At 42.9% G+C, this 14373-nt stretch overlaps 1 protein-coding gene across 3 annotated transcripts in view; it reads right to left on the minus strand.

The window, feature by feature from the left end:
* The window catches only part of rptor (regulatory associated protein of MTOR, complex 1), a 177767-nt gene that overhangs the window by 77135 nt on the left and 86259 nt on the right, over positions 1 to 14373 (minus strand). For all 3 annotated transcript variants that reach the window (XM_047578359.1, XM_047578358.1, XM_047578356.1), the window contains exons 9-10: positions 4048 to 4148; positions 393 to 537 (exon numbers count right to left, since the gene is read on the minus strand). In XM_047578359.1, coding sequence (XP_047434315.1) covers positions 393 to 537; positions 4048 to 4148 — 246 coding nt within the window. The remainder of the gene's footprint in view (positions 1 to 392; positions 538 to 4047; positions 4149 to 14373) is intronic.

Here is a 14373-nt window from a genome sequence, read left to right on the forward strand (position 1 = left end):
AAACATTACACACTGACACAGACACAATGCGCAGCGGTTACCGGCTGTTTTTTTTTTTTTTTTTAAGAGTGCAGCTTTCATTTAATAAACGAGCCCATAACTTTCGGGCAAATAAGCCTGGAGGCCAATTTGCCCATTTGCTCATAAGAGATTGGGTTGATGGCATTATTTTTATTCCCCCTACAGCTTTTAGTAAAGAAACCACTTCACAATCATTAAATATGCATACCACACCCGAACGACACAGAGCGCTGTCTTTTTAATCAAAACACGCGTCTGTTAGAAGGTCTCTAATTGGAGTGTGTATCAACAAGCAGCGAAGCACTGAGGACGACTGTCTCTCTCTCTCTCTCTCTCTCTGTAATTCGTGTGCATGCGATTGAGCCTCTTACCACATGGCGTGCATGTAGGTCGGGGGCAGTCGGGGGCTGCTGACCGGCGTGCAGTTGTACGACCTCATTATCCTCTCCGCTAACAAGAAATTGCGGAATAAGCTGGCCACCAGCAGGTCCTGACGAAACAACTTCTGGAACAAATCTGACGGGACAGAAAGAGGTAGAGAGAGGTGAGACGTTATCCGGGGTGAAAATCATGACAGAGAAGATCAGAAGTGAGAAAAATGGGGCGGCCGAACAAGAGGCTGAATTAGAGCAAAGTGGCCTCTTTGGAGACAAACCGTTGTACGCTAATGTGCGCGCTCGCGCAATAAAGAGGACGGAGAAATGCAGATTCAGCTGCCGCGGTTACATTTACATTCATGTATTCGCTGATTCACTTCAACGGGGGCCCAATCTCCTGGCTTATGATTATGAATCCTCTGTTTGTGTGCGGCGGATGCTACATTTGAAACGTCGTCCGGCCGCTTGGAGTGTGAGATTTGGATTAGGTGTGCAGGGATTCTCTCTGATGTGCGCTGCTTCATTAACAGCAGAGCCTCTGGGGTTTAAAAGGCTTTGGCGGCCGTCAGCGCTGTCACATAGCCGGGATGCAGTTTGTCTCATGAGAGTCTGAGTGTGTGGACGTGAGTCGTGTGAAAGAGACAGGTGGCCAGCGAGGGAACCTGCGTGCGATGCATGCGAAATATGTGCACACGTCAAAAAAGAAAAAAGTGGAGTTTGTGTTCTTCTGTGCGGGTTGAGCCTGAGGGTGCCGCGTGACCGGCGTTGAATGTGTGTGTACGTGTTCATGCCGCTCTGTACTGATATCCACAATTACTGCGCCAGACACAGTAAACACAATTAATCTCAATCCGAGGAGCCGACCTGCACGTACTGCACTTCTGGCATTTACATCAACAGCTCCACCATTTCCGTGCACTGGGGATGTCCTCAGACTTTTAGTACTGCTGATGCGTCGCTATTGTGAAGTTTTTATTAGACGCCCTAATTCGGGCTCCCCTGAGCTCAGCGGCACGTGGCTCGTTTCATTTTTCATCGTTGCCCGGACCCGTTCGGATACAGATCTGAGCGCGGCTCAGGTGGAGGCTTTGCTTTTCCTCCACCTCCACGAGCCTGTGATGTTTTTTCTCCAAGATGATTCATCCAGAGATCTTCCTCGGCTCAACGTGTCTGGTGGAGAGTACGTTGTTATTAGGAACATCTGCAAGTTGCAAAACACTGCAACAAAACAAGGGTGTTGCTAACGTCTAACATTTACATATGTGTTGTTTTTTTGTGTGTTGGTTTAACTGCTTTTAACATCCTCAGAGAACACGTGTTACGTGACAAAGTTACCAAACCGGCCACAGACGTCAGTGAAAAAAGTGAGTCAAATGAAAAAAGACTGGACTCTGATTCTGACGGCACGCTCAGTTTCCTGGTTGTTGGCTACACTATTCAATAGAAATCCCTCCTGACGCAACGGCCCTGCGCTAAATTTAGCCTCATGAAGGTTATTTTATTGAGTATACGCTCAAAATAACTATGTTGTGTTCAACTGCAGCAGTAGAGATCTCACTCATGTTACTGCGTTCAACAACGTTTTGTGTGTATGCGACTTCCATTGTCGCAACCACAATCTCTCCGAGTTCCATTTAAAGGCATCACGTTTAACTGCAGTAGGTTAAAAGACTAGCGGCAGTAATAATAAAAAATACTGAAATCATGATGGAAACTGAATGTGCGACACGGACTGAGCTCGACGTTGGAGCTGCTGAGGGTAGGAGAGCAGATCAAGAATTTTGTTTTTGAAATCAGAACTGTACGTGTCAGACGTTCTTCTATACGATGCTCCCGCTCACAATGTGATGACGCGTAGTTTATACCTCCGCATCGGTCCAGATGAGAGAGCTGATTGGTCCGCTCGGCCGTAGCATGTTTCTGCTTTACTATCGTCACATCTGATTGTTTTGGATCGATGGATCACAAAGCAAATGTGAACTGAGGAGATTCAGAGGTACAAGCATTTGTAGTTTCTTCTTCTTTTTTTGTGTAGTAAGTTTCAGTCTCCGTAGTTGAACGTGACGTAGAAATGAAAATGAACCTGACTGGCAAAAAAGACACAAAGAACAGGACACAAAGTCCCAAGAACTTTAATTCAGCCTTAACGCTCATAGTCTGTATAAAGATGCATTGTCTGTATTTGTCCCTGAGTTCAGCAGCACGTGGCTCGTTTCATTTTCCATCATGGCCTGTTCAGATCCAGCTCAGATGCAATCTCCACCAACCTGTGATGTTTTCTTTAAGATGATTCATCCAAATATCTTTCTGATTCTCTCCGTGAAATAGAGTGTAATGACCAGATACTCATCTGTAACTGGACAAATGTGTTCAGATTAACCCGCCTGGTGTTTCTTTTTCCCCCTAATGAGTGCTACTCTAACAGCCCCTTAATGGCTAGAAACTACAGAGAAGACAGATGTTTTGAAAGGAAGCCATGTAGGTCAATAGACTGGTGGACTGAGATGTAATCTGCCATCAATTTACAACACAGTCTGGAGCCTCGGGACGCTAACGGGTCAGTAAAGGAGCATTCACCGGAGACGGAGACAGGATCCAAATAGATTCCTCTGATAACAGGTGAGACCCTCGTCAAAACAAGTTTCAAACGCGAATCCTAACCCTCGAAGAGTTTTCTTTTAAAAATCTAAACTCTCCATCAGTCACTTGGGTGAAACATCGACAAGAAAACTCAACCAGTTGTCTTCATTTCAGCTTTTTTTCTGTTTTTTGTTTTTTTTTATGACCTGGATGACTGAGAATCTTGTCTGTCAATAAGAAACTGCAAAAAAAAAGAGATGATTTTAACATCAAAGAGACAGAAAGACGTGAACTGAAGACTAAAGACATTTATAATATTCTTATTCCAAAAAAAAAAAAAACTCAGTATTGGGGATAAGCTGCATTAGGAACAAAGCCAATTGTCTGACTGTTTAAAACAACTGTTTCAGTGATAAGGTAAGAAAGCTGAGATGGAAGAAAAGAAAAATTAAGATATGCTGAGTGACAGTGAAGAGAGCGAAGGAGAGTGGTGGAAGAACTGTTGGGTTCTTACAGCTGGATAAAAAGCAGAGTGATATACGTTGTAAAATATGTAGGTGAACAGTGATGATAAAAATGTGAGAAAGAGTTTGAATGAGATGTAGAGGGGGGTGATGTAAACCAGTAGAATAACCTCGTAAACTCCTGATCTGCTGGTCTCTGGTTGAAATTAATTTCATTTCTGAATTCGCTCTGAGCGTGTGTGCTCCACGTGTTGTAAACATCAGGTGAATAGTTTCGAGGAGGAAAAGAAACATGGAGGTAGAAAAAACAACCAGCTGTTGAAAGCAAGTGTTTGAAAAGACGAACGGAGTGAGAAACGGCAGCGCTGAAAACGTGGAGACATCTTCTACTGGATTGATTAAGCGTTGGAGACAAAGTTGGGGGAAATTAACTTGCTCATATATTTCCAGTAGATTTGACTCAGAACCACTTCCATGAAGTAAATGAAGTTTTCTAATCAGATCATTTTATTCAACATCCGCGTGAACACGGCCAGCGATTTAATCAGTGATCGAACCACTGGCCTCGACTCCATGTGGAGATGTGGAAACGTGCGAAGCCTCACCTCTAGGCAGCACGTTCCAGGCGATGGTGTCGGTGATGGCGGTGAAGATCCAGTTGAGCTCTCCGAGGGGTGTGCGTCTGTCGTTCAGCCTGCCAGGAATCCTGCAACACACACACACATCACACAGATGGCAGCGTGTCAGCCGTGCTCACTCTATGTCACATCGTTTACTCAGAGCACTAAGTGGCAACTGCCCACTACTATTACCACAGCATGTCTGAGGACAATAACGCTCGCAGGTTTTTAGTCACAAAGAGAAACTGAACGTTCAATTTTCACCCTGTGGGTCAAGATCCTCGACACAATCAGGTACGAGAAGTGAAAGAAGGCAGTGTTTTTAGATTAAATCTGTGTTACACCTCTTGCCAGTTCATTAGATACACAACTGAGAATGAATATAGTCTAATATAATAAGTCTCCATGAAGGCTCTGGTATCAGCATCAGTTCTAATAACTGACAGCTTTAGATTCAATTGTGTTTTCATCTGGGAAGCTTTGGTTTATACTGAAGTGTATCGTGTTTTACGTACACACGCTCCTATTACTCTGACACTTTAGTCAGTGGCCTCGACCGAATAAAAGAAACTATTGTTTAATTCAATCAATCCGACTCCATCCTCCTAAATGATCATCCAGTTCAATTACCACATTTCGAAAACTTTTGACTGCTACTGTATGAAACAGAGACGTGGTGTGTACTTGGCAGATTTGACAGCCCCTGCACCTCTTTTTTTTTTTGCAGATCATAGCCTCTTTCATACAAAGGCTGAGAACCTGAGCTCCGCATCAACAACATTGATCATTTTACCTGCTACCCGTGTTGAACCGTGTACTTCCCCCGCAGCTGCAGATGATTAAAGGCTTGTTTAAGGCGCCGTGAGACACAGACGCTGTAACCTACGCACGTAGCCTACGCCCGCTGCATTTACACTAGTGCACCCGTCAGTCCGGCTCAGTCCGCTTTCTGCTTCCTGCTTCACTTTCAACAATGGAGGCCGGAGCTTTTGCTGAAAATTTTGGTTCGAAACGATCGATTTGAACGTTGCGGATCAATCACAACGTTTGTGGGGAGGCTTTCACGTCACCTTACGACATCTGGGCTGTCGCCGTAGCTACGAAATTAATTATATTTATGGTGCAAACTAAAAGTGATTTTTTTTTCTAATAGGCGAAACAGTTTCGACGTAAATACACATCTTTTTACTGTAAAAACATAGATGAGAGATGCTAATAACTGGCCCTGCACTCTCGCTATAGCTTCATCTATCAAAATACAAAACATTAGAACCAACTCTAGACGAAACACTGCACGACCGACCAAGATCTCACTACTAAAACCCAACGTTCAGCGGTTGTCTGAAGATAAATGCTGAAACAACTTCCCCAACCGTTAAGACGTTAAGACAATTCGACCAATTGCATAGAGTTAAAACAGCTGTGTGTCTGCGATGTGCAATTAATCCATCCGTTTTCACAGAAAGCTATCTGCTCGAAGCCCAGCGCATGATAATCAACGACTGGCACGTGGGAGCAGCGTGGAAATGAGAGCGGGGAAATCTCTTCCAGGCAGACACCAAGACGCCGTGACAGTAATCACTGTAGCAAAACTGAGAAAATTACCTTTACAACACCTCACCGTCTGCCTTTAATGAACACTAAGTGAAGCTGTGAGGGCAAACACTGGCTGCTTCACAGATTACACTTAATGTGAGCGAGTGAGCCGTATGTATGTGAATGAAGGGATACGTTTTACATGGTGCGTGAGAAGAGCATTACTCGACTACCACACATTAGGGGTTGTAAGGGGCGAGTCGATCCGACAGTTGTAGAAGCATAACGTCGACTGTAACAACATTAACGCCTCAGAGAAGACAGGTGAGGAGCCCAGTGTGTCACGGCAGCAGTGGTCCATCAAGTGTGTGGAAACACTTCACTAAAGGTGAAGCTCATTCTGTCGTGACAAGCAGAATATGTAAGTGGGTCCTGAAACAATGGACACCGACCATGGATCTGAAAAGGCCTTCGACAACGCTAACGGAGGAACAGTCCAAATCGTCACGACAATTAACGACTTCACCAAACGCCCAGAGAGAAGAAGGAGGCTGCACATCAACAGTGTATTGGTGAATTTTCAGTGTTAAAGTTATTTAAGCTGGAAAAGGCTCCAGAGAAATACTACATCGTTGAAAACCTTATATCACAACATGCTGTGGAGTACTGTTAAACGCTACTGATGGTGCAGCCTGTTTTTATACAGGCTATACATATCTGCAGTGCAAGGTGTGAAGCGTATGAGCCGTTTGTTATACGTTCATATGTTTTCATGTCAAAAATGTGGATTTCATTGTTGCAAAGCACCAGTTTCTACTGTGTTTTCATTAGTGACGTCATCAGTGACCAGTCGGTGTGGACTTTTATCAACAGACGAATCTGAAAAATGGTGCGTCGCTTGCTGTTGTTGTAGGCAATGTTGGCATGCAGAGGTAGGCAAAGTAGCAGCTTTTGAAAGAAACAATTGATGATGAACATAATGGGAAATGGGGAATGTTTTTAATATTATATTCTTTAGCTATGAGCTTCGGGGGGCTGGCATGGAGCTGGAGATGGAGGGGATCTGATTAGTGGAAGACTACTTGTGGACTGCTTAAGATATCGAGCATGGACTAATTCTACTTATCATGGACTGTTTAGTTATTTTATTTGATTGTTTTTAGTTTTTGTGTGTTATTATCAACAGTGAGATTGTGCATCTTAGTTTAAGTGTGCTGCTTCTTAATGCATGTTTTCTGTTGGATGTTGTATCTTGTCTTTAAAGCTTGGTTTATAATAATTCTGCCCATATCTGCAGCTGTGATTTCTGCATCACTATGCTGAGTTCTACTGCGAGACTTCTGCACCGGCGACTGAATCCGAGCAGCTCATGAGCTGAACTGCACTAAACTCAGAGGCGAGCCAATTTTGGTGGATGTATGATGACGGCTTGGTATGCCTGGCTCAAAAAATGTTTTCAGTCATTGCACATCATTGGCCACCTGAGATGTGTTCTTCCAATTTTCTAACCGCATGCCGCCACTGACTGTCACTCTCAAACACTGCGCTCAGTGGAGCGCTTTCAACCTCAGACAAGAGAGGCATTAAACATGGGGATCGTCGACATAAAGTAACACAATCATGCTCAAAAAAATACTTTAAAACATAATATAAGCAGAGCTTTAGCAGGTGTGATGAGTCGTTTGGAAGCTCCAAGAAATAATTTATAGAAGTCTGAACTTTTCCTGACCTAAAGCTCCTCTCTCCACCTCTAAGTGACAGATAATGGCAGCTGTGGAGCTCCGGGCAGGAAACAATCCAACTGTGGAGCCTCAGCCAACTCCTGAGCACTGTGAGTGCTTGCCAAAGGTGTTTGGCAACTCAGCAGTAAGGACGAACACTCAGCAGTTCACATCCTTGTTCAGTATCTAGTGCAATATATTTGAGGAGGGAAAAAGACGCTGTGACGGTGGATGGATGAAAGACTGATGGATGAAACCCTGGAAAAGTTGGGGGAGGGAAAAAAAAAGCCCTTTGACGTATTAAAGCTTTGGTCATTGATCAAAGCCCCGGTAATACGTCTCAATTCCTTATTTTACACATCTGTGTTGCGCTATTTTACTCCAGTAACACTCTTGTTTTACACCTCTGATGAATGTTCATCCAGATGAATCTTTTTTTATTAGGTAACAGTATTCACTACTCTCTTACAGATAAACACAGCAGTCAGATTTTCTTTGAAACAAAACGAGGCTTCTGAACACGTGGATTCGACCTAACAATTCACTTGCGCCTCACAGATATGTAATATTAGCTCTTTTTCCTGAAAAGAAAAATTGACCAAGTGTAATAGTGCTGTTTCATTTACTTGATTGGGTTCTCTTGATTGGGACCTGGGTGAAAATCCACTGTTTAACCTTTAAGTGGCACTATAAATGTTAAGTTGCGTATGTTTTGACAGGTGTCTGAACATAAATGGATGTAGAGCGTGTGCCAAGTGTATTATAAACTACTAAAACCTTCAAAAGAAAAGTTTTGAAAAGCCACAGCTGGTGAGCTCGTCGGTGTTGTATAGGACATGCATCGTACATACGAAACTAAAATGACCCCGTAAAAAGCTGACCTTCCACTCGCTTTTGGTTTGAGAGTGGATAACTATTAGCTTCACGCTTGACAACCTTTAACACTCCTGGGCCGAGAGCTGCTTTGGATGAGTCTGAACTGGGTCCTCTCTAAGAGGAACATTATCTGGTGCGGTGACATCTCCACAGAACCACGTATTTACATACAGGATCAATAAAATAACTCGTCTATGGTTTAATCGGTGAGGTGCAGGTGCAGTGGTACGACCGCTTCGCTAACGGGGCGCAACTTCTGAGGCTCCCCGGTGAGTCGGGTTCGAGGCGGCGTCAGACACCGGGGCATGCAGGCGGGTCGACCCAGTGCAAGGGGGGAGGCTGGGATGAGGCATCAGCCGATGACGACTGTGTCAAAGCAGTTTGAGATGAATAAACAAAGACTCCGTGCGGCCGGGCGCGAGCGGGAAAAGCAGATCCTGCAGCGTGAGAGTGAGATCGAAATCCACATGCGCTGCGCTTCGTGACTCTCTTATGTAAAAAAAAAAAAAAAAAAAAAAAAAAGGCCACTGGGACTACATACGGGCGAGAATGTGTGTTGGATGTATGTGGGCAGCAGAGACAGAAGGGTGCACAGATGGAGCAGAGACAGGAGAATGATCAAATTAATAAGGCAACAAACACGAAGCTACTCGACGACGCTGCCATTATGCTGAACGCGGCCGGTCTGTTTGTGGCGTCTCGAGCGGCAATGAGTGTTCGACGCAATTGTTTCCAACCGCGCGCGACCTTTAAAGGTGACAATACGAGGCCAGTGAGTGGTCAGTGTGTGTGATGCCCACTGGCTGCTTGCTCAAATTCATCAACCACGTGAAAGGAGAAATAAATAAATAAACATCTGATGACTATTTATGACCAATCACACAATGAACACAAACTGCCTGAATTATATAAAGATAGATCTGTAGAGAAAAACAGGTTCCTTCAAGTGGAGCATTACTAAAAACAAATAAAAAGTTTTGTTGTAAAACAACTTATTAGAAGGATTTACACGTGGGAGATCCTGGGCTGGAAATAATCTCTAGGCTACACAAAGGAGCAAAAAACAGCAAACACAATCTACATAAAACAAAACTGGGACAGGGAAACAAAGACTCTCATTTCAGAGGAATCATGGAAGAGCTATTGTTAAAATAACCTGTTCAGCTCCATTCATATAAAAGTACAACACCTTTTTCTTCCACTGAGTGTAGCTGCTAGAAAAGTCATTACGTCTGCCCTCTCTGGACGACAGGTACAAAATAGTTCATGAAATTTAAAGAAATGGAAAGAATCACCATCTTCCACGGTGCAGGAAACTAAATTTGAAAAAAAAAAAAAAAAAAAGGGGGGAGAATTATATTCACCCTAGATGCCCCCTTTTATAACAATAAAACCAATATCTGTAGAGAAAAGCAACAACTTCCCCACTCATTTTATTTATTTATTTATTTGTCTGGAGACTCTCTGTTGGGAACTGATTATCCTTCAACAAATCACTTGTTGCCGGGCTTCATGTGACGACGAAAAGACAGCAGTGTAGTCATCTGAGCGCTTTGGAATTTGTTGTCAACAGAAAGCTCTGATTGGTTGTAAAATAGTCAAAACTGCGAAACTGTGAAGCCTCCTAATTTTTTGTGTCTTGGTTGAAACGGCTGCTGCGGCCGAGCCACAGTAGTGATGTGTGAACCACAGCTCTGTCCGTGGTCCGGGTCATAAAACATTCAGATTTACAGCAGATGGTTTGCGGATATTGATTGTACATGAAGATGGATTAACCCCCCGTGACGTCACGCGGCCGGCGTTTGATGCTCAGTGTCGGCGTCTTGTGGCGCTAATTCATGATCTAAGAGGAGCAAAGAGAATGAGTGGAGCCTCGTCGGCCTAAAGCATCACATTAGAGGGGAACTGAAACTACTCACTTTATATTATACTTTAATACTTACTATTACTTATACTGCGAAATATATCTGAAATAACACGGTTACTAAAGTCAAATATTAAAAAGTTTAATTAGTTTAAGTTTATTCCATCGGGCTCGCCTGCTAGGCAGTCGTCATTTGGAAGTGACAGAATTGAACTGGTAAGTCGACTCCCTCTGAACGCTGTTGGAAATGGAGGAATAAATGGTATATATATATAAATAAATCCCATTGGATATCCTTTTGAACCAATACGGAGTGGAAACCGAGCAGTGGGACCACTAAGAGTGGAAGAAGCGGTGAAACCGGGGGTCTCTAGCAGGTTTAAGCTAAGCTAGCTGTAACCACAGGTTAAAATGCGACTAAAACGACCTATCTTCAGCTATCTATCTTTCACCATCCATCTTTCTCAAACTCTCTCTTTTCTCTTTCATTTTCTACCGCAAGATGGCAGCGCCCGTGCTAAAAAACGTAAAAGGGTCGTTGTATTTTCGTTGTCTTTATATGCTAACGTGCGGTTAACTTCACTGAGTGCTCCATTGCACCCTTAAGCCTTGGTGTAATTTGAACAGGTGATTTATATAAAAAGTCTCTGGATCAGTTCTGAGCAATAAAAAAACTTAGCTTTATAAGTTTGTACCTGGCTGTAGACATATAGTTGGCTGAATCTCTCAGCACTAGAGCTTTTAGCTAGTAGCTTACACAAACAAATGTTTGAGTTGTGTAAAATATGAATTTTCATCAGGAATTAACTTGCAGACATGTATAACTTTAGTTTGAAGAGGTTCGAGACGTCAACCAGCTTAATAGAACTTAAACCGACAAACTTCATATTAACACCTGTAGAGAAAAAATACTCATTTATTATCTTGCCATCATTAGACCACCTGCCACCTTTAATGACAGTCAGCTGAATGAGTTGTTCTGTTTACTTGTAACAGTTTGAAGTTTCATTATAGAGCATTCATTTGATTGATTGTTTGTTAGGGGGAAATATGGATTAGAGTAGCTTTAATACCACCGGACTGCAAACACTCACTACTTTTAATCACATCAGCAGTTTTTTTTTTTTCTGCGATGTCTCCAGTTTCAAACTTGGAAAAAGTTTGACTCTGACACTCTGTTTCTGAACGCTGGCCCGGTTAAACGGAGCAGAAAGATGAGACGGAAAATGGGTTAAGTGGCATTTTTCTTTTATAAGCTCTGAGGCCATCCATTATTTAACTGCGATGGACATCAGCTGACTCGACATTTCAACACGTAGGGATGCAATGAATCAAAATTCAGCATCAGGTCTGTCTACATTAAGAGTTTAAAAAAAGTCCTTTCACTGCTGTTGAAACTTCAGCGACAACAAAATACGCAATTCAACATTTACTTGGTTGGATCCTAGAAAATTAATATTTGATTTCACCTTTTCTGCAGCATAAAAAAACAGCGCTGTCTGTATATTCTGTATAATGCTTTTTTCTTTTCTTTTCTTAAATAAAATCCATCTCATGAATCTGACATTTGTCGCTGTTTCTCTGTATTGTTTACAACTGACAACATCTAAAATAACATTTGAGCCGAGTGTGCAGACTAAAACCGAAAAGGTCAGCACTTTGCCGCTGGGATAAGTCATTCTCCAAACCGCACCAGCTTTTTATGAGTGTGCATCTCTGGTGGGTATACAGTGCGTCTGAGACACGTAACACAAACACTGCAGCCTGGATTTTTATCTCTGAAGGACGTCGTCTTTCTCTCCGTTTGTCGTAGCCGCACATACGAGAAACCGTTACAAGAATCAAAGCTATGAGCTCTTTACGGTGCGTGCTTTTCTCTGACGGAAACCACTTTGAACTCCATTTCTGTTCGGTCAAAGCGTTGTTTAACCGTCACGGCCCGACAGAAGATCGCTTTCCGTGGCTCCATCTCTAACGCAAACTAGGCGCCAACTGTCCTCGTAGCTTCATCGCCTCATACTTTCTCCACGTCTCCAAGGGAGTATTCTGGTGAGCAAATTGATGAAAGGCGCTGAGGACATGAATAGAGCTTCAATGCTGTCACACCCACCGACTGATGTTGGTGAAAAGGAGAAAAGGAAATACAAACGAAAAAAAAAATAAATAAAGAGTTGACTTCTTCAAAGGTGTGCGTCATCACTCCAGTGGTTTCCCATCCTGCCTTGGGAGCCATGCAGCCGTAGCTGTTGCTGTACTATATCAGAGCGTTTCCTGCATAATTCGGATTCGCTGGAGAGACGTGGTGGTTGACAGAAGAAAAGAAATGGTGTGTACAAATGAAAAGATCAGAGGAACCACAGCTAAGACGCATGCTGTCGTGAAGATGTGTTACAACTATGGGGAGAAAAAGCCCTGTTAATCCAGTGTTGGCCAACGATCAACATATAAACTCCCTACAATTTGTACATTTTATCGTCTCGTGTAACCACCTCAGTCAGAACAGACTGGACCAATGAGAAGGACACTGTGACTCCACCGTGGGTCAAAACCAATAACCATCTGGTTGGTGAACAATCCGCTTTACTTACAGAGGTGCAGACCCTTGAATGTCTTAATATCGACTTCCGCACCTCCACCACCACTTTTTCTGTGCAATAACTTGGAAATGGATCATTTGGATTGTTTTTGGACTGAATTTGTCCAATGAATTATTACTGTCGTCTGATGTACGTACATACAACATGTATTTTAAGCTGCATTTAAAATTTCTCAGTGAACTATGTAGAATATTGCAATTATGTGTGGTAGTTCTATCATCTGCATGCGATAAAATCAAATCGAATTTGTTTTATCTTTATTGTCTCGTAACAGAGAATTGAACATATATACGTAAAGGAAGGAAAAGCTTGAATTTGCCCTTTTCTGTTTCACATCTTGATGGTCTCAACCACAGACTCTGTAAAGGTGGACGGCTCCGTCCACAGAAACAGGATGTGACATTATGGCGACTACCAGTTGCCATGCCAACCGCTCCATAAAAAGGGTCCCGTCGAACTGTGAGAGCTAAATAAATAAACAGGTAAGTACAGTGTATAATCCAGCATCTCTTTCTGACTTATGGAGGTGGAGCAGAGTGGGTCTGGAGGAAAGAAAGCACCGCCCATACAAATACCATCAGTTTGGCCAATGCAAGGGATGCATGCTCCATATTTATATACAGTCTATGGTCTCAACCAGTTTTACAGATAATAACTCAACACTTCAACCCTCGTCTGTTTCTTTCCCTTCCTCTGTCCAACCGGCCGTTCTTCAGCTTTCTTTGTCTGTGTTTCTTCCTTAGTTTTCTCTACATGTATCACTTCTTTTTCTGTCGACTGTTTTGGCTGTGGATCCGTATAGGACGGCTTCTGGGTACAGACCCAGGTCATGGTCGGGGATAATTCAATCAACAGAAAAATATGACCTCCTAATAATCAAGTAAACACTTGATCCGAGTGCAAATTCGAAACTTTTGAAGGACAAGTTTGACATAATATTCATTTGCAGAATAACTGTATTTTCACTATGATGACATACAAGGTAAATTAAGAGTAATATAGAGTGGTTGTTGCATCAGTACAAGAGTAGTCACGTTTTTTAAATTCATCTGCTGCCACAAATCCCTGATTTCTGTGTCTTTTTCTTTTTTTTTTTTTATATGTGAACCAACGTCATTCAACGCTGCAGATGCTTCAAATTAAAAGCGGTAAACAAGGAATTATGCCCAGAATAGGACGAGCATGAGGGCAGGTGAGGGATGAGAAGTGTCCGCTCCAAAGTGGAGCACGCGAATGACAGTTTCGGACAGAAATGGTGCGTCACTGACACACACAGGAAAAACAGCTCTTGAGGACAAAGATGAGAGAAACCCTCAGCCAAAAACTAATTAAAGTCTAGTGTGGCGTACAGATGTTCTGGCAGTGTGTCTGTTGTCTGGTTGAACACAAGTGATTGTTAACCTTAAGCAAACAGAACGTGACGCACGTCATTAGGAACCTGAGAGGGAGCTGAGACACTCTTCAACTACTTGTTACTTGCGTGTCACTGTACATGTTTTGGGAGAAGAGGGGAAAAAGCTACATCTGATGTCTCCATGAAACGACCGAAACTTAGACACTGCATTTATACTGGGTGCTACTATCAAAAAGCGTGCCTAAGAGGGAGAGACGTTCCACACTTTGAGATTTCTGCGGTGGGCGTGGAGCTTTAAATCTGCAAAAGTGCGTTCTAGTTTGGCTGCGAGGAGGAAACAGAGGCTGAGAATTATCTCTGCGG

This window comes from Mugil cephalus, chromosome 2, assembly GCF_022458985.1.
Source record: "Mugil cephalus isolate CIBA_MC_2020 chromosome 2, CIBA_Mcephalus_1.1, whole genome shotgun sequence".
In the NCBI taxonomy this organism is placed as follows: Eukaryota; Metazoa; Chordata; class Actinopteri; order Mugiliformes; family Mugilidae; genus Mugil; species Mugil cephalus.